Genomic DNA, 21,152 nt, shown 5'->3' with positions numbered 1-21,152 from the left:
CTGGGCTTGCCATCTTGTTTTATAGACTATCTCCAGGTATCTTCCATCTGTATGTGCAACATTCACAAATCTCTCATCTTTAGTTTCATCCTAAGCTCTGGACCTGCACGTCTAATTGCATGGCAATGCTCCAGGTGAACAGCCTAGGCTCAACAAGTTCCAAACATGCTTCTCTGCCCACAGTTTTTATCTCAGCAAAGGACATCACCGTCCATCTGGTTTCCTAGAAACCTCCTTACTGCCCCCCCTACCCACGCCATCAAATTAACCACCATTCACGATCACAAATAGATTTCAAAATGTCCCTTTCATTCCCTCTCCTCTACTTCCCATCAGCCCTTGATGGAATCTCCCCAGGACCAGTGTAATGGCTGATAACTATGCCCTCCTCCACTCCCCCAGGCCATCCTACTTCGGTTTCCACACTCATGAGAATTATTTACACTCAGGCTCCCTACTGGACCATAAACTTTCGCAAGGCAGGGGCCATGTATTCTTCACATCTGCACTTCCTAAAGCCAAGGAAAGTCTCGACAACTCACATTTGCTAAATCAATGAATTAAGGAGTAGCTATTGACATCAGGAAGATACTATGACAAAGTGGAAAGGAGATCATATTTCCATTTTTTATTAAGTGTGTATGTACATATATGTGTATGTTTATACACATGTATGAATAGAGAGGATTAAAGAAAAGATATCTAAATACTAATAATACGGCAGTAGTTATTTATAGTGCTATGGAAAATAGGTGATTTACATACTTTTATCTATAAATTTACTGCTTAAAATACTCTTCAACTTGCCCAAGGCTGCATGTTGGCACAGGAAACCCAGTGAGTAACTTGCCAAGGTTGAGTGACTGCTGGTGTCCAGCACATGACAGGTGCCCAAAATGCATTGGCTACATTCATCAGTCAATGATTGCAGAGCCAGGACAAGTCTCCAGGTCTCCAAACAGTCCTTCCCCTTCTCTCTCCCAACGCCCACACAGCTCTGTGATAGAGAGGCTCATTGCAGCTCCCCAGCCTGCTCCCCCATCTGCAAAATGAGCAGGTTTGAGGATGACTTTTGAAGGCCCTTATTGCTCAAGACCAGAGGTCAGCAAAATTTCTCTTTAAAGGGCTAGATAGTAAATATGTTAGACTCTGTAAGCCATGTGTTCTCTCTTGCAATTACTCAAGTGTGTACTATCATCCATCCACAAAAGCAGCCAAAGATGATACAGAAATAAATGAATGTGGCTATGTTGCAACAAAACTTTATTATGGTCAGGGAAATGTGGATTTCATATACTTTTCATGTGTCATGAAATACTCTTCTTCTTTTGATTTATTTCAACCATTTAGAAATGTTAAAACCATTTTTTTTTCCCAGGCCATACAAACATGGGCAGGGCCAAGACTTAGCCGATGGGTCCTCATCTGCCAACTCCTACTCTAGAGCACCACGATTTTAAGATAGTTTTGCTGTTAATGTAGGAATCAGTAAGTCTCCGCCCATGTCAAAAAATGGGGCAGAAACAGATTTCTTCCCCACTGGACGGAAGGAGTTGGGCCAAGTAAGCCAAAGTTCGTTAATCTATGTGTATAGTTGCTACAGAGAAAAGCCATGTCCTATGAAGCCAGAGCAACCTAGGTTCAAATTCCAGCTCTGCAGCCCCAACTTCTGTGGGATGCAGCAAAGGCAGTTCTAAGAGGAAAGTATCTTGCAATCCAGGCCTATTTAAAGAAGGAAGAACAACCCCAAAAGGACAGTTTAAAGTCACAATTATTGAAACTGGAAAAAGAAGAACAAATGAGGCACAAAGTGAGAAGAAGGAGGGACATAATAAAGATCAGAGAAGAAATAAATAAAATAGAGAAGAATAAAACAACAGGAAAAAATCAATGAAAATAAAGAGCTGGTTCTTTGAGAAAATAAACAAAATAGATAAACCACTAGCCAGACTTATTAAGAGAAAAAGAGAATCTACACACATAAACAGAATCAGAAATGAGAAAGGAAAAATCATGACAGACCCCACAGAAATACAAAGAATTATTAGAGAATTCTATGAAAATCGATATGCTAACAAGCTGCAAAACCTAGAAGAAATGGACAACTTCCTAGAAAAATACAACCTGCAAAGACTGACCAAGGAAGAAACACAAAATCTAAACAGACCAATTACCATCAACAAAATTGAAGTGGTAATCAAAAAATTACCCAAGAACAAACCCCCTGGGCAAGATGGATTCACCACCGAATTTTATCAGACATTTAGAGAAGACATAATACCCATTCTCCTTAAAGTTTTCCAAAAAATAGAAGAGGAGGGAATACTTCCAAACTCATTCTATGAAGCCAGCATCACTCTAATACTAAAACCAGGTAAAGAAACCAGCAAAAAAGAAAACTACAGACCAATATCCGTGATGAACATAGATGCAAAAATACTCAACAAAATATTAGCAAACCAAATTCAAAAATACATCAAAAGGATCATATACCATGACCAAGTGGGACTCATCTCAGGGATGCAAGATGGTACAACATTCGAAAATCCATCAACATCATCTACCACATCAACAAAAAGAAGGACAAAAACCACATGATCATCTCCATAGATGCTGAAAAAGCATTTGTAAAAATTCAACATCCATTCATGATAAAACTCTCAATAAAATGGGTATAGAGGGAAGTACCTCAACATAATAAAGGCCATACACGACAAGCCCACAGCCAACATCATACTTAACAGCGAGAAGCTGAAAGCCTTTCACCTAAGATCAGGAACAAGACAGGGATGCCCACTCTCCCCACTGTTATTCAACATAGTACTGGAGGTCCTCGCCACAGCAATCAGACCACACAAAGAAATAAAAGGCATCCAGATTGGTAAAGAAGAAGTCAAACTGTCACTATTTGCAGATGACATGATATTGTACACAAAAAAACCCTAAATAATCCACTCTAAAACTATTAGAACTAGTATCTGAATTCAGCAAAGTTGCAGGATACAATATTAATAAACAGAAATCTGTTGCTTTCCTATACCCTAACAATGAATTAACAGAAAGAGAAATCAGGAAAACAATTCCATTCACAATTGCATCAAAAAGAATAAAATATCTAGGAATAAACCTAGCCAAGGAAGTGAAAGACCTATACCCTGAAAACTACAAGACACTCCAGGAGAAATTAAAGAGGACACTAACAAATGGAAACTCATCCCATGCTCTTGGCTAGGAAGAATTAATATTGTCAAAATGGCCATCCTGCCTAAAGCAATCTACAGATTCAATGCAATCCCTACCAAAATATCAACAGCATTCTTCAACAAACTGGAACAAATAGTTCTAAAATTCATATGGCAACACCAAAGACCCTGAATAGCCAAAGCAATTCGGAGAAGGAAGAATAAAGCAGGGGAGATCTCACTTCCCAACTTCAAGCTCTACTACAAAGTCACAGTAATCAAGACAATTTGGTACTGGCACAAGAAAAGATCCATAGACCAGTGGAACAGAATTAACCTGAATATATAGACATTAACCCAAATATATACAGTCAATTAATATACGATAAAGGAGCCATGGACATACAATGGGGAAATGACAGCCTCTTCAACAGCTGGTGTTGGCAAAACTGGACAGCTACATGTAAGAGAATGAAACTGGATCACTGTCTAATCCCATACACAAAAGTAAATTCAAAATGGATCAAAGACCTGAATGTAAGTTATGAAACCAGAAAACTTCTAGAAAAAAACATAGGCAAAAATCTCTTGGACATAAACATGAGCAACTTCTTCATGAACATATCTCCCTGGGCAAGGGAAACAAAAGCAAAAGTGAAGAAGTGGGACTATATCAAGATGAAAAGCTTCTGTACAGCAAAGGACACCATCAATAGAACAAAAAGGTACCCTACAGTATGGGAGAATATATTCATAAATGAGATATCCGATAAAGGATTGACATCCAAAATATATAAAGAGCTCACGCACCTCAACAAACAAAAAGCAAATAATCCAATTAAAAAATGGGCAGAGGATCTGAACAGACACTTCTCCAAAGAAGAAATTCAGATGGCCAATAGGCACATGAAAAGATGCTCCACTTCACTAATCATCACAGAAATGCAAATTAAAACCACAATGAGATATCGCCTCACACCAGTAAGGATGGTCACCATACAAAAGACAAACAACAACAATGTTGGCTAGGTTGTGGAGAAAGGGGAACCCTCCTACACTGCTGGTGGGAATGTAGATTAGTTCAACCATTGTGGAAAGCAGTATGGAGGTTCTTCAAAAAACTAAAAATTTCACTACTAGGAATTTACTCTAAGAATGCAGCTGCCCAGTTTGTAAAAGACAGATGCACCCCTATTTTATCGCAACACTATTTACAATAGCCAAGAAATGGAAGCAACCTAAGTGTCCATCAGTAGATGAATGGATAAAGAAGATGTGGTATATATACAGATTGGAATCTTACTCAGTCATAAGAAGAAAACAAATCCTACCATTTGGAACAGCATGGATGGAGCTAGAGGGTATTATGCCCAGTGAAATAAGCCAGGTGGAAAAAGACAAGTATCAGATGATTTCACTTGTATGTGGAGTATAAGAAGAAAGAAAAAAACTGAAGGAACAAAACAGCAGCAGAAACACAGAACCCAAGAACAGACTAACAGTTACCAAAGGGAAAGGGACTGGGGAGGATGGTTGGGAAGGGAGGGACAAGGGGGAAAAAGGGGCATTACAATTAGCACACATAATGTAGGGGGGGCACGGGGAGGGTTGTACAACACAGAGAAGACAAGTAGTGATTCTATAGCATCTTACTATGCTGATGGACAGTGACTCTAATGGGGTATGTGGAGGTGACTTGATGATGGGAGAAGTCTAGTAACCATAATGTTGCTCATGTAATTGTAGATTAATGATACCAAAAAAAATTACAGCTCTGCCACTTGCACAAGATACCTGATCTCTCTGGGCCTCAATCTGCCCCTTTGTAAAGTAATGTGATAACAGTAGTTATGTTACAAGGTTCTTGTGAGCATTAAATGAGTATATATACCATATAATGGTTTTAGAGTGCTTAAAACATGCCTGGCACACAGGAAGGACTCTATAAGAGCCAGCTGTCATTATTAAACAAAGTATTTTCCAAAGGGGAGGCTTACCTACGACAAATTTGTACCTCTGCCTGGAAGAATTTTTCAGTCGTTCCTGGACCTGAGCTGGCCATCTGTGGGAAAAGACATTGAAACAGAAAATCCAGCCTCCTCCATGCAGCCTCCAGCCCTTAAAAGAAACCAAGAAGTGTTCACCTCTCTGAGCTTCTTGAAGACAAATGGCATGCCATGCCTTTGCCCTCTGTAGATGTCAGCAAGGGTCCCCTCACTGATTTTGTGGTTTTGGCTGAAGTTATCAGTTGCCTGGACCACATCTGCCTCACTCCAGAAAAAGTTGTCTCCAGCCAGGCTCAAACGTGTTTCCTGCTTAGGAATGGAGGTTCCAAAATCCTGGAAATGAAGAAAGAAAAGATGGAGATTAATATGGACAATATTGTTCCCTATTACCTCAGAGAATCTTAGATCACCCAAGCTGAAGGGGTGCAGGGGTTCATCTTATTCAGTGGGGAGGAATGGTAAAAAAAGAACATGGATAGGGCCAGCTCAAAGCCCAGCTCCACCTTTAGCTTGCTCTGTGATGTTGGGCAAGTTACTTAACCTGTCTGAGCCTCAATTTCCTCATTAGCAAACATGAAGATAACAATAGACTCTGGAAGGTAATTTTGAAGATTAACTAAAATGTGGATATTCCTGGCACATGGCTGCTGTTTCCTTCTTTTTTTTTTTCCAGTTTACAAAGGTGAGTGCCAAGGAGGTCAAATTGCTGAGGTGAGGTGACACAGCTGGTCAATGGCTAAGCTGGTGCCCCTGGTCCCATACATGCTATAAAACAGGACAAAGGTTCACATAACCAAACACGGTTTTATGTTAGCCTATGAAGAGCAGCTCTGCTTTAATAACTTTCCTTCTTAAAAATAGGTGAACATAAATTAAAATTTTTAAACTTACATATGCTGTTAGAACACACCGTGTTAGAAAATTATGAGGGAAAAAATCATCCATGATCCCATTATCCACTTAACTGCTATTAAAATTTAGTGTATTTCTTGCCAATTAGATACAGAAGGATTTATTTTTAAAAACTGGTATCATGCCACACACAGTTTTGATTTCTGGTGTTTTCATTTAACACTGTAAACCATGATCATTCTCCTAATTATTAAATCATCTTTGAAAATGGTTATTAAAAAAAAAAAACTCCTAAGTGACAGTCTCCTTTATGCAGGAGCTTCATTATCCAGACCAACGCAGTGCTGGCTTTCTTCTAGGCACCCTGCCCAGGATATTTTGAGGGATTCAAAAAAATGTTTTAATTTATTTTAAAGTCAGAAGAACAAAATGGAACATTTAGAGTTGAAGAAAATGTTTTAAATTTTAATCTATCTTGAATTGTTAATCTTTATACCAATGCAATCATCAAAAATTTATTTTATTTTATTTTTTTAAATGAAGGCAAGGGCCAATAAAGGCAAAATCGCCTAAGCCCCACAAGAGTCACATGAGACCCTTGCTCCAAGCCACTGAAAATTCAGGATAACTCAGACATGTAACTGGTTTGAAATAGGTTGGAGGTGAGGTAATTTGTAAACAAATGACTTACTATAAATGTAAACAATATATTTTGGGGGAGGAAGATGCCAATTATCAGCTCTCACTAAACACAAATAATGGAAATGCTCATTTTAAAAGTATATTCATTAAAGTGCCCCCCTCCCCACTCTCTGACCCAGCTTGACTGACGCCAGCATGCCGTAGAGTCTTAGAAGTTTGGAGTAATCCCATGGGTCTCCTTTCAGCCTCTCAACCTGACCCCGAGCCCCCAAATTGGTCTCAGAAAATAAATACATTGCATTTCTGAGAGAGAGAGACACAGGTTGGGTGGTATCCCTGGGGGTGGGAAAGATTTACCTCTGAATCAAATGAAGCAGGAAGGTCAGTTTTCAAAGGATGAGGGGCATCACCAGGAGGAAGCAGGAGGTTGGCTCTGGCTGGCACAGGCCCTGGAAAAGAGGGACTGTGGGTCAGGCCTGGGCCTGCTGGAAGACGAGAGGGGGTCCCTGTCCAGTCCCCAGACCAAGCCAGTATGCCATCCAACTCCACAAACACTCGTTGTGGACAATGAAGGCTGCCATTTCCTAATACCCCCCAGTCACCAGCCTACATGCTCCTCAAGAGTTAAGACTCTGAAGATTTATGACAGCCCTATGGGGTGGTCCTATATATGATCCGCCTTGGAAATAGAAGCGCGGGAGGTGGTCACTTTCCCAGGGTCACACAGCTATGAAGTGGCAGAACCAAGCTTCAATGGAGATCCACGTGACTTCTAACCCCTACACTGGCCCACGTCCCACACAAACAGCAGTGAAGGACACAGAGGTGAATTAGTTATGGAGTCTAACTTCTAGAAACCTCCACTGTTGCAAGGATGGCAATAGCTAGTCTCCAAGGTGAGAGGCAGGAGAGGCCACCAAAGCAGGTTGGGAGATAAAGGAAGGTTTCACAGAGGAAGGAGCATTTGACCTGGGCCTGAAAGATGGGGAAACATTTCAACAAGTGGATATGAGGTCCCCGGGCATTGAGGCAGTGAGCCTGGCCCATGTGGAGGAGGGGAGCCTAGGTGTGCAGAAGACACTCTGGGCACGTTTAATTACCAAACACTGACACGCCTGGCACTGTTCTGAGAGCTCCTTTTGTTAACTCATTTAACCCTCACCACAACCCTAGGAGACAGGGACCCCTGTCATCCCCTTACAGATGGTGAGCCTACGGCTGAGAGAGGTTAAGCAGCCTTTCCAAGGGCACAGTCAGGGGCTCTAGAGTCCCTGTTCTTAATTCCTTAGTGAATGAATAAGATTCAGGAGAGAGAAGACTCAAAGAGCACTTTAGCACCAGGTAAAATTCAGGTTTAAGAGGTGACATTTCTTCACCAGGTGCCACATGATGATGAACCAGAAGACTAACATGATAGTGCAGAGTCTGCCGGACTAGAGAGGGTGCAGGCAGGGATTAGATGGGCTGTGCGTGGATCCAGGTGGAGGCAGGCCTTAGCCAGAAGCCAGAAGCTGCAGATGTCACCATCTGGAATTACCCAACTGGCCCCACACCAGGGATGGTCTCTGAGTATCTGGGGCAGGCCCTCCAGAGAGAATCTGCCCTTGACCCTGGGGTGGATGGCCAAATCCACCTGTTTCGGGTTTTTCTGGTTTACAACATCAGGAAATGAGTGATTAATCTGGAACTTTGGCCATAACGAAAATTAATTCAGAAGACTAAAGACAGCACCATGACGAAACTAGAATCAGCCTTGCTCAACTATTAACACAGACAGCTAATAAAACTCATCTAATACAAGGCCGAGGCTCTGTCATCCCCACAGAGCCTGAGACAAGGGCCCCCACTAAGCCTCTCTCCCTGGGTCTGCTGCTTCCATGAGAATGCACTGCAGACCAGCCTTCTCTTGGCCTCAGCCCAGTATCCTTGGCCTGTGTCCTCCAAACTGCGGTCACGTTCATCCATCTCCTTGGTTGTTGGCCATGTCTCTGTGCTGCCTAATTATGAGTTACTTGGTGTTTTTCTTTCAAACCACTTTAATTCGCATATTGTGTATTTAGCCTTGAAATCCCTAGTTTTTTTGCACATGTGATTTTTTTGTTGTTGTTTTCTTTTTAACATCCATGTTCTCAGGTTCCACTGGGACCAGGCGCCACACTCGGGAACCACTGCTCCAGACCAACCAATTTTCTTTCTTACTCTGAATTCTGCCCTACTCTGCCCTGTCTCTGCCTGCTCCCCCTCTTCTGGCCCCCAACCCACACTGGACTTAGGGCAGGGCCCTCATGGCACGCTTAGTTCCCTTTCCTCTCCCTTTGCTCAGGGAATCCCAGGACAGCACTGGCCGGCCTCACATAAGCCATAATTTCTGGTCTGGCTTGATGACAGGAGTTGGCCCTGGGTGCTATACTGGGCCTCTGGGGTTGGAGGGTATATCTGAGTTTACTCTTGTGACATATGAGGGCTACTAGTTGGAGGAGTGGCTGAGTTGATCCCTGTGGTTTTGGGAAAAAAAGGAATGGGGTTTGGGCCAATACCACAAGGCTGACAGATCTGATAAGAACTGGGCTTTGCTTTGTAAATACTCCTGGAAGGCCTGGGCTAAGAGTTAACCCTTTGTATGTCAAAGCTTCTACTTAAAAAAAAAAAATTCCTACAGAAATCTTTCCAGAATGTCTGCTTTTCCAAGCAGAATGCACCAAATCTCATCCGGAGTTGTAAAAATGTAGGCAGAGCTTCAGACCATGCCGCAGTGCTGTATCTAACTGGGCGTTTCTATATCACGCCCTGCTGCTGGCAATGGGTCTGCCTCTACAGCTCGCCCATCTCCTTTCCTGGTATCGGACAGAACTGGGTTTAAGTCCTGGCTCTATCATTACTAAAGATTTGACTATTGGTGTGGCTGGGCTTCATTTATTTGAGCTCTCTCAAATATAAAAAGGAAATAACCATCCATTTCTTGTAGAGTTCTTGTCCAAATTAAATAAGAGATGACAGTTATAAAGCACAGAGGTCAGTCTCTGGTACTCAGGGAGAATCAAGGTTGGTAAAAGTATGTGTAGGAAAAGAGTAAATGGATTCTGACTGATAGTCCAATGGCCTCTCCTATAGCTTTGTGACAGTTATTTCAGTGACTCAAAGCCTTTTCTATCTGAATTCTAGCTTTGAGAATTCTTTCATGAGGTGCTCAGAACCTGCCTGTGGCTTACCTGCTCAGGTATTTTCCTCTTCCTTGTCTCTTCCCCACTTCAGGGGGTCAGTGTTCACAGGCATTAAGGTATGGGTTCTGGGGCAGCCCACATGAGCTGAATCCTATTCCCCCACCATGCTTCACCAGGAAGCTTTGGCAGGTTCTGCATCTCTCCCCAGCTATCAAAGTGGACAACTAGAGCCCCCAGCTCTCAGGCTGTCAGGGTGAGTCACTGGAGTACTGAGGGAAGCTCAGTGCCCACGGTCCCCTGTCTGTGTCCTCCCCAGCCACCCTGACTCCTCATTCTCCACTCTTACAAGATTATCCAACAACCTGAACTTTGAACAATGGCAACTTGGGGTTTTCCCAAGAGAAAATAGGTTTGGGGTTATTTGATGAAATTAATGGTTACTCTCTTATTTGCAGTTTGGGCAAAGCTAGACAGCTGACTTCCTGTCCCTATCTGCAGGGGGGTGCGGGTGGTGTGTGTGTGTTTATTAATCTTCTTGACCTGCTGGAGCACATCTTCCTATCCCTGTCTGCAGGGGTGTGTGTGTGTGTGTGTATTTAGTAATCTTCTTGGCCTGCTGGGGCACATGTGCTCCCAAGGGCCATTCAGAAAGTGAAGGGAGTAAAGGCTGGTATATTTGAGCTCTCTCAAATATAAAAAGGAAATAACCATCCATTTCTTACACATATGATGTGTAAGAAACACCAGAAGAAGCTGCTACACATGTAACCTCCTCCATCTTGACGAGCACTCCCCTAGAATTTCCCTATTTTATTATCATTTTTCTCTCTGGCCATCAGCCAGTGTCACATCTGCTGTAGGACCACTGCCCCTTATCTTTAAAAGATCAGAGTTCTGTACTTGTTGCTTTTATCTTAGCTACAGGAAATAATTTAGACTCCTGGACCTAGAATTAAATTTCCAGAATCAACCTATCTGGGATGTCTGGAATGTTCCTAATATCTGCTCACATTTAATGGTGGTGATACTGAGGTGTCTGATTCCATTCTACAACATGACAAAGTTTCTATTATTATGCCCATTTTTTAGATGAAGAAACTGAGGTGCAGAGAGACTAATAATTCTGCTCACAAGTGGCATAGACCGGATACAAATATTAATCTGTCTACTGCAAAGCCTGTGCATGCTTCTCGCAGCTGATGCTGACTTTGGCAGGCTGTTTAAACTCTCTATGCTTCAGTTTCCTTATCTGTGAAATGGAGATAATCACAATACCTAACTCACATACCTAACCGAAGATTAAATAAGTCAACATCTTCAAGGTACTTAGAACAGTATATGGGACAAAGAAAGCCCTCAATTACAGAATTTTTTTTTCTCTTTATAAAAATGGTAATAAATGATATATATTCTTTTGTTATTTGACTTCCAGCTTTTTAAACTCAATATATCATAAGCATGTGTTCCATGTATGTACATATATCTACATCATTGTTAATAATACAATGGACCCTTGAACAACACAGGTCCACTTACACACAGATATTTTTTTTATTAAGATATTATTGATATACACTCTTATGAACGTTTCACATGAAAAACAATCTGGTCACTACATTCACCCATATTATCAAGTCCCCACCCATATCCCATTGCAGTCACTGTCCTTCAGTGTAGTAAGATGCCACAGATTTTTTTTCAATAAATATATTGGAAAAGTTTTTTTGGAGATTTGCAACAATTTGAAAAGATTTACAGACAAACCACATCGGTTGAAATATTGAAAAAATTAATAAAAGTAATGTCATGAATGTGTAAAATTTATGTAAAGATACTAGTGTACTTTATCATTTACTACCATAAAATCAATAGTAGGCTATTAGTAGTTAAGTTACCATGGAGTCAAAAATTATATGCAGATTTTTGACTGTGACCCTAACCCCCCATGTTGCTTAAGGGTCTATATTGTATTGTTATTACTGCCCTTAATTCTACCATTCCTGTTGTTTCCAATTTTTTGCTACTATATGCTGAGCTGAATATCCTCATAAATACACATAAAATAAATTTCCTTTACATAAAAAAATTTGATCTAAAATACCTGGGCCTGAAGAAGCAGGTGGCCTTGTGGGCTGCTCCTTTGCACATCCATCTTCAGTGTTTCTCAGAGAAGCTGCCAAGGGCCTTTCTGGCTTCACGACACCTGAGAAGTCTGGGATAGAACACTCAATTTTAGGAACTGGTTTCCCTGAAACGACATGGAAAGAAAGTTACTATTATTCAGTGAAGTGGGCTAGCCATCAAGAGGCTGAGTCAAGAATTCAGAGACCTGGGTTCCAGTCGAGGCTCTGCCTTTCACTCACAGTATGCCCGGGCGAGTTCTTTCCCTCTTTAGACCTCAGCCTCCCCATCTGTAAAATGCAGTGGTTGGAATGACAATCTCCTGTGGTTGGTCCAGTTCTGACATTCTGAATCAGGCACTACTGGCTTCCAATTCTACCTGCTGTGTGACTTTTAACAAATCACTTTCCTTCTCTGAGCCTGTTTCCTCACCTATAAAGTGGAGATGATAGTAATATCTTCTTCCCTAACTCACAGGGCTGCTGGGAGGGGAGAAATGAGGGCACACATGTGAGAGGGCTCTGCAGACGACACATTTCCCTGAGCATCCAAGGAAGTTAAAGATACCTATCCACCAAGTACCTAATTGAGCCCCAAAATATGAAATCTGGCAGTTATACAGCTTCCCCTTCCCAAGCAGTAGAAACGTGTGCATCCTTCCCTGGTTTATAGATGGGAACCCTGAAAATAGCAGCTATGTCAACTGAGTGCCAACCATGCCAGGCCCAGCTTTGCATACATCAAATCCTCACCAGGCCTCCACACTGTGTGTTGCAGATGAGGAGACGGGCCTGAGCAGGTTCACTGGCTTGCCCAAGATCACACAGCCTGGGCCAGCAGCACAAGCCAAAGAAGCCCTCAGGCTACCTGCCTTCTTAAGGGTAACTACTTCCCCTTTGCACAGTTTGGGAAACCCCCGAGGTGCTGTGAGGGTGTATCTACACTGGCTTCCACCCAGCTTCTGAGAATCTGCTGTCAGACAGCTTCCTCTCCCCGCCTTCACTGCTGTGCAGCTTTATCTCTTCAGGACGGCCACAGGCATCCAGCTCAGGAGGCTTCCAGAACCCTCCCCCACCACTTCTTACTAAAATAAGATATGGTCTCATCACTTTCCTGCTTAAATGACTTCCCATTGTCCAGATAAAGTACACACTCTTCATAGGAATCCTTGTACCTCCCCATTGCCTCCCAGATCAAATCCCAATTCCACAGCCCTGCATTCAAGGCTCTTCACCCTCTGGCGGTTTGGGGTGATACATATTTGAGAATCACAAAAATGGGGTCACTAGAGTCCCAGGGAAGGCCGCCACCAACGTGCTTACTCTCACATGTGCAACAGGCAGGGCTGGGACGACTCTGGCCCATGAGTCTGTGGTGGCACATATTCCAACCAGTAAATCTTCACTCTCTTTAAACAAAAGTGATCATTACCATAGGGCCAACCTTTTCAAACCCCCATTTTGGGACTAACACAATATTAACAATGCCTAAATGTATGGCACAATGCTTGTAAGGCACTATGCAGATGTATTTGATTTCCCAGACAATCTCTGGTGGTTAACAGAATTATCTGCATTTTATTTTTAAGCACACTGAGGTTTCGATAGGTGACACGATTTGTCCCCAGGCAACAGGTGATAAGATGCACACCTGGGGCTGGTTTGCCTGTCCCCTCTCAGCTGGCTGGGGCAGAACTACTCAAACACAACTGCCATGCTCTGCTCTCCCTACCCCCATTCCAGTCCCCACTTCCATTTTTCTTTTTTGGTGTCATTAATATACACTTACATGAGCAACTTCGTGGTTACCAGATTCCCCCCATTATCAAGTCCCCACCACATACCCCATTACAGTCACTGTTCATCAGCATAGTAAGATGCTATAGAATCACTACTTGTCTTCTCTGTACTATACTGCCTTCCCCATGCTCCCCCACATTATGTGTGCTAATTGTAATGCCCCTTATCCCTCCCTTCCCACCCATCCTCCCCAATCCCTTTCCCTTTGGTAACTGTCAGTCTATTCTTGGGTTCTGTGAGTCTGCTGCTGTTTTGTTCCTTCAGTATTTTCTTTGTTCTTAGACTCCACAGACTAGTGAAATCATTTGATACTTGTCTTTCTCCACCTGGCTTATTTCGCTGAGCATAATACCCTCTAGCTCCATCCATGCTGTTGCAAATGGTAGGATTTGTTTTCTTCTTATGGCTGAATAATATTCCACTGTGTATATGTACCACATCTTCCTTATCCATTCATCTACTGATGGACACTTAGGTTGCTTCCATTTCTTAGCTATTGTAAATAGTGCTGCGATAAACATATGGGTGCATATGTCTTTTTCAAACTGGGCTCCTGCATTCTTAGGGTAAATTCCTAGGAGTGGAATTCCTGGGTCAAATGGCATTTTATTTTTTAGTTTTTTTTTATGAACCTCCATACTGCTTTCCACAATGGTTGAACTAATTTACATTCCCACCAGCAGTGTAGGAGGGTTCCTTGCCAACATTTGTTGTTGTTTGTCTTTTGGATGGTGGCCATGCTAATTGGTGTGAGGTTATATCTCATTGTGGTTTTAATTTGCATTTCTCTGATAATTAGCAATGTGCAGCATCTTTTCATGTGCCTATTGGCCATCTGAATTTCTTCTTTGGAGAAGTGTCTGTTCAGACCCTCTGCCCATTTTTTTTTTTTTGGATTGTTCACTTTTTGTTTGTTGAGGTGCATGAGCTCTTTGTATATTTTGGATGTCACCCCTTATTGGATATCTCATTTATGAATATATTCTCCCATACTGTAGGATGCCTTTTTGTTCTACTGATGGTGTCCTTTGCTGTACAAAAGCTTTGTAGCTTGTTCATTTTTGTTTTTGTTTCCCTTGCCTGTGGAGATATGTTCATGAAGAAGTTGTTCATGTTTATATTCAAGGAGTTTCGCCTATGTTTCTTTCTAAGAGTTTTATGGTTTCATGACTTACAGTCAGTTCTTTGATCCATTTCAAGTTTACTTTTGTGTATGGGGTTAGACAGTAATCCAGTTTCATTCTCTTACATGTAGCTGTCCAGTTTTGCCAATACCAGCTGTTGAAGAGGCTATCATTTCCCCATTGTATATCCATGGCTCCTTTATCATATATTAATTGACCATATATGTTTGGGTTAATATCTAGACTCTCTATTCTGTTTCACTGGTCTATGGGTCTGTTCTTGTGCCAGTACCAAATTGTCTTGATTACTGTGGCTTTGCAGTAAAGCTTCAAGTTGGGAAGCAAGATCGCCCCTGCTTTATTCTTCTCAGGATTGCTTTGGCCAGTTGGGGTCTTCGGTGGTTCCATATGAATTTTAGAACTATTTATTCCAGTTTGTTGAAGAATGCTGTTGGTATTTTGATAGGGATTGCATTGAATCTGTAGATTGCTTTAGGCAAGATGGCCATTTTGACAATATTAATTCTTCCTAGCCAAGAGCATGGGATGAGTTTCCATTTGTTTGTGTCCTCTTTAATTTCTCTTAAGAATGTCTTGTAGTTTTCAGGGGTCTTTCACTTCCTTGGTTAGGTTTATTTCTAGGTAATTTTATTCTTTTTGATGCAATTGTGATTGGAATTGTTTTCCTGATTTCTCTTTCTGTTAATTCATCGTTAGGGTATAGGAAAGCAACAGATTTCTGTTTATTAATTTTGTATCCTGCAACTTTGCTGAATTCAGATATTAGTTCTAATAGTTTTAGAGAGGATTATTTAGGGTTTTTTTGTGTACAATATCATGTCATCTGCAAATAGTGACAGTTTGACTTCTTCTTTACCAATCTGGATGCCTTTTATTTCTTTGTGTGGTCTGATTGCTGTGGCGAGGACCTCCAGTACTATGTTGAATAACAGTGGGGAGAGTGGGCATCCCTGTCTTGTTCCTGATCTTAGGTGAAAGGCTTTCAGCTTCTCGCTGTTAAGTATGATGTTGGCTGTGGGTTTGTTGTATATGGCCTTTATTATGTTGAGGTACTTCCCTCTATACCCATTTTATTGAGAGTTTTATCATGAATGGATGTTGAATTTTTACAAATGCTTTTTCAGCATCTATGGAGATGATCATGTGGTTTTTGTCCTTCTTTTTGTTGATGTGGTAGATGATGTTGATGGACTTTCGAATGTTGTACCATCCTTGCATCCCTGAGATGAATCCCACTTGATCATGGTGTATGATCCTCCTAATGTATTTTTTAATTTGGTTTGGTAATATGTTGTTGAGTATTTTTGCATCTATGTTCATCATGGATATTGGTCTGTAGTTTTCTTTTTTGGTGGGTTCTTTGCCTGCTTTTGGTATTAGAGTGATACTGGCTTCATAGAATGAGTTTGGAAGTATTCACTCCTCTTCTATTTTTTGGAAGACTTTAAGGAGAATGGGTATTATGTCTTCTCTAAATGTCTGATAATAATCCACGGTGAATCCATCTGGTCCAGGGGTTTTGTTGTTGGATAGGTTTTTGACTACCGATTCAATTTCATTGCTGGCAATTGGTCTGTTTAGATCTTCTGTTTCTTCCTGGGTCAGTCTTGGAACATTGTATTTTTCTAGGAAGTTGTCTATTTCTTCTAGGTTATCCAGTTTGTTAGCATGTAGTATAATTGTTTGTATTTCCCACTCCCATTTTTTGTAGATGGCAGGCCCCAGAGTTGTCACCAGCAGAAAGGAAGGACAGAGGGAGGGAACAAGTGAAGAAAGGCTAGAGGGAGAGCACAAAAGAAACAAGGCTGAATGGGTGGGTCATAGGGGATTTTTTCCCTTACTGAAACTGGTATATTATTCTTCTAAATAAAACTATCTGATAAAAGTAGCTCCATCACTTCCCAGCTGTGTTGACTTTGGACAACTTTCATGAGGACAAAGGCAGACCGTGTGTGTAAACTGCTTAGCTCAAAACATGGTAATTTCATTGCTGTTGTTACTGTATTTTTTAAATGTTGGTTATCTCTTCTACAACCCACATGTTGAATGTAAAGGAAGTAGGATGGGAGTATTTTAGTTTTCATTTAACACAACTCTGACTTGTTATACATTTTTCTAATTTTTATTATTTATTTTTCTTATTTGTGAAACATACATTTACCACCTTAACCATTTTTAAGTTTACTGCATTAAGTACATTCACATTGTGCAACCATCTCCACCACCATCCGCACAACTTTTTCATTTTCCCAAACTGAAACTCCATCCCCATTAAATACTAACACCCCACCCACTCCCCCAGATCCTTGCAACCCCCATTCTACTTTTTGTCTTTGTGAATTTGGCTACCTATTTAAGTTTTTTAACTTGTGTATTTTTTTTCACTTTAATAGAAACTAAAAAGATGTATGTGTACACCCACTGACATGAAAAGGTGCCAATATATTGCTGAGTGACACAGAGGACACATAAATGTTACTATTTTTTTGTAAAATGCTTATAAAAGTATAGAAGGCATCTACTTATGAAGAGAAAAAGAGCCTGAAGAGATAAACAAAATGTTAGTGATTATTTCTAGGTGGTGTGATTATCAATGATTTGATACTGTGGGCTTTGTTTCTCAGCTTATTCACACTGCAGAATTTTTCAACAATGATCATGCATCAGTTACACAGGGAAGTATGTTTCTTAAGGGAAAAAAAATCACTGAACAAACTAGCTAAAATAATGAGAGTGAGCAGCCCTTTGCCCTGGGGAATCCATCTGACCCACATTAGCAAGCAGGCAATCACTAGTTTCAGATACTGCTCCCTTCTGGTTTTTGCCTGGGACTGTCTAAGCTGTGCCCTTGTTAATGTCACTATAATACCCTCACCACAGCCATGAAACCAGCAAGGAAAGGAGGCTCAGGCTGATGAGGACACCTGCCCGGGGCAGAAAGTGAAAGGCAGGAGCATCAAGGCAGGAAGGTGGGGTCCCCCCTCAGAACCAAGGTGTGGAGGATTTGTACCCCACAGTGGGGGCCCCAGACGACACGTTTCATTCCCTCCACCTGGAGTCCTCAGCCACCTCAGGGGGCGTCCATGGATCATGTGGCTACCACCCCAACTCCCACCAAGCTGAGACCCCTCTGGCCCAAACTGGGAGCCGGGGGTTCCCCCCAACAGCTGCCATGCAGGCAGGACTCTTGGAGTCACTGGTCCCTGTCTGACGTAATACCATTGCCTTCCACAGGCCGGACCGGGGAGAGAACACACAAGTTCTTGTACAAACTGACAGCAGTGAACAACAGACAGTGGTAAACACTGATTCACGAGGGAGCTGGGATGGAGCTGCCACTCCTGGGCTGTGTACGGAAGGGAGCACTGTGCCCCTGGCCCTGGGGGGAGGGGCCACCCCATGCCTATGGGGCCCTCATCTTCCCTGTCCTCCCCTCTCTGACCCAGAGACAGGACACCTCCTCTGCACACACTGCCTCAGGTGGGATCCCAGTTCCTCAAGAGGTCAATCAGTGATGTCCTCATAACACCTGCGCATGATGCAGAGGGCAGAAGCAGTCCCCTCACGCTGGGCCGGCTGGGCCTGCTGGTGAAGGCGATCCCAGGCTGCAATTTCCCGCAGACACCAGGCCAAAGTAGAAGGCAAGTCATCGGCTACCTAAAGTCCCACCTGCGGCCCCCAAAAAAGCAGCACCTTTCCCGTCTGAGGCCTGGGCGAACCTCGGTTTCCTCACTGTCAAACGGAGGTGAAGGCGATCGTCCCAGCCTAACTCTGGTATCCTGCTCCCAGTGACTTTTTTGCTTCCCTTTCCGCACAAATCTGTGCCTCTCTGTCAGAACATATTTGGCAGTAATATTGAGGCCACCAGCCCATTTGTGGCTGACCTCTATGGCCTCCACCCAGAAAGCTACAAAAGGCTTCATTATGTGCTCATCCTGGAGAGAGTCCAGTTTTTTTTTTCTTATTCTTTCAAAGTGACATGCAGTGGCCTAGAGCAGACACCCTGGGTCACGAGCAAGCACTGAGGACTTGGGGAGCACTCGCGGGGAGGGAAAACCCATCCTGGACACTGGCAGGGTCTACAGCCTGCGACTGAGATGGGCAGCACCTTCCAGGCTGACACCCACCCTCCCACCCAGTCACACTTCGAGGGCCATCTTCAGTCACAGAGGTCAGCTGGCAGAGCCCCTTGTCGGGCCCACAGTGACAATCTGATGAGAAGTTTCAGTTTCCTGTGAAACTCCTTTCTCAGCATGCTGTGGGTTTTCAGCTGTCTGTCAGACTAAGACAGTAAGTACGATGTATAAACACTAAATTAAACATCTTCGTCTCTGCTCTTAAATTGCTGATGCCTGATCCAAGTTAGAAGCTGCAGAGCAGGACTTTGCTTGCCTCTTTTCTTCCCATTAAAACCAGAAGAGGGAAAACATGTGGCCTCTCTGCCCAGAGTACCTGGAAACCTGATCCCTGGCAGCTGAGCTGATTCGACACCCACTTTTTCAGGCTGATATACCACAGTATTGTTGAGATAAAAATAGAACATCGAGGACAGGATGGGGCAAAGGAGGCCAAGTGTTCATGAAAAAGGGTTGTGACAAATTTTAAATCACTCCTGAGTTTCCAGTCTATGAAGGCCAAGACCGGGAAGTGAGCCAGTTGTATCATTCCCATGATATGTCCCCCTGGATATGTAGGGGGATATGTAGGAGGCAGCCTCAAGCTTCCAGGCCGCACTTTCTGCCCTGGGATTATTTTCTTAAAAAGATTCCTCACATAAAGTTGGTTCTACAGGATCATGAAATCCAAATCTGCAAAGAATGACCAAAGAGTAGAACCCAGAGTAAGCATGGGGACGCTTATTTCCAGATCCAGTCTCTACCATTCCTATCTCTGTGCTCCGGGCAAATTTCTCAAGGCTCTTGGCTTCATTTGCAACTTCCAGCGTCAAACTAATTCTAATCCCTCTGTCCCAACACTATCCCAGGACTCAGTGGGACAAGATATGTAAAGCAGCTGGCCACAGGCCAGATTGTGCAAATGGTCAGCCTCTGTCCAGTCTGAAAAACACAGAGAAAGAACCTCTGATACCCAACTTAGGGTCTCTGTGGAAAGAGCTATCCATCTGGGGTGGACAGCTGTTCTCACCATTTTCAATTCTCTAATGGTAAGTGTGACTCTCGTGGGCAGTGGCAAGGACTCAAAACACAGTGGCCGTAGGCAGAGTAACAGAGAGCATGGTTAGACAAGTGGGACACCTTCTGCGTGCCTGTGCTGGTGGCAGCCAGCCTTGTCACACACAGCACAGGCAGCTCGGGTTCCTCTCACTGCCGGGAACCCCAGGGATGGGGAGGGGATGTCAGGGATCAAAGTCACAACTTTGATGGTTGTGGGCACTACGGAGTTGAGATTACTGGTTCTCAGACCAATTCCATCAGAGTCTGGGTGTTTTTGAGAATTCCCTAGGTGAGGCTGAGAACCACCGCAGACTGATGAGGACTGAGTTTCAGGCACAGGAGGACAGTGGGCAGGGGAGCAGAGGTGTTTCTCTGTTGTCCCCTTCATCGTTCACAAGCAGTGATGGGCCCGATTTCTTATTCTCTCTGCTTTGAATTTCAGGATGTCCCCGACTCTAGCGAGCATGAATCACTTATACTGCGAAGCCAAATGATGTATGTACAGCACTGCAGCACACTTACTACTGTTACTGTCATCACCCCTAACTCTAGGTCAGGACTATTAAATTCAGATACGGCTCTGGGAAAAGGCCCAGGTACTCTCTGTAAAGTAAAACCTAGAGTAGCTCTTACTTGTAGCTTATGTATGCCCCACTTCCTTCAGCTGAAAGGCTTATGCATGGCAGGCCCTTGGCAGAAGGGCCTGGGGTCTCCTTCCCCGCTGCCCAGGAACTTTTAAGAGACTGGCGAGTTCGGAGCCGCCCTCTTGAGCAGAGGGGACTCTAGCCGCCAATAAGGTCTTTCCTCAGTAAGCACACTCTGGAAATCCCCCCACCTTTCACAGACCTCAAGTTAAACAGTGATGTAATATTTGTATATTTGTTTTTATTCTTCAGCTGAGTCATGTGGCTGAAACGGATCCTTATAGAACAAATGGAAGTAACTGAGCCATAACTGAGGAACACTGGTGCCCACTAGCTGTATCAGGGACAAATTTAGCTTTCTGGGCCCTCATTGTCCCTTTTCCTACTAATCTCTGGCCTCCACCCACCTGAGCATCCAAAGTAAAC

The 21,152-nt window shown here is 43.0% G+C and overlaps 1 protein-coding gene across 6 annotated transcripts in view; it reads right to left on the bottom strand.

Moving 5' to 3' along the window:
- Nucleotides 1–21,152, bottom strand: part of LOC108408138 (von Hippel-Lindau disease tumor suppressor) — an 88,787-nt gene that overhangs the window by 21,620 nt on the left and 46,015 nt on the right. For 5 of the 6 annotated variants that reach the window (XM_073231023.1, XM_017677912.3, XM_017677914.3 and 2 more), the window contains 4 exons: nucleotides 11,945–12,091; nucleotides 7,040–7,131; nucleotides 5,327–5,521; nucleotides 5,180–5,244 (listed from right to left, as the gene is read on the bottom strand). In XM_073231023.1, the coding sequence (XP_073087124.1) occupies nucleotides 5,180–5,244; nucleotides 5,327–5,521; nucleotides 7,040–7,131; nucleotides 11,945–12,091 (499 nt within the window). The remainder of the gene's footprint in view (nucleotides 1–5,179; nucleotides 5,245–5,326; nucleotides 5,522–7,039; nucleotides 7,132–11,944; nucleotides 12,092–21,152) is intronic. The other variant, XM_073231024.1, reaches the window with a different exon arrangement.

Source organism: Manis javanica, chromosome 3, assembly GCF_040802235.1.
Source record: "Manis javanica isolate MJ-LG chromosome 3, MJ_LKY, whole genome shotgun sequence".
NCBI lineage: Eukaryota > Metazoa > Chordata > Mammalia > Pholidota > Manidae > Manis > Manis javanica.
The sequence above is the reverse complement of the archived record's forward strand: the minus strand, read 5'-3'. Positions and strand labels throughout refer to the sequence as shown.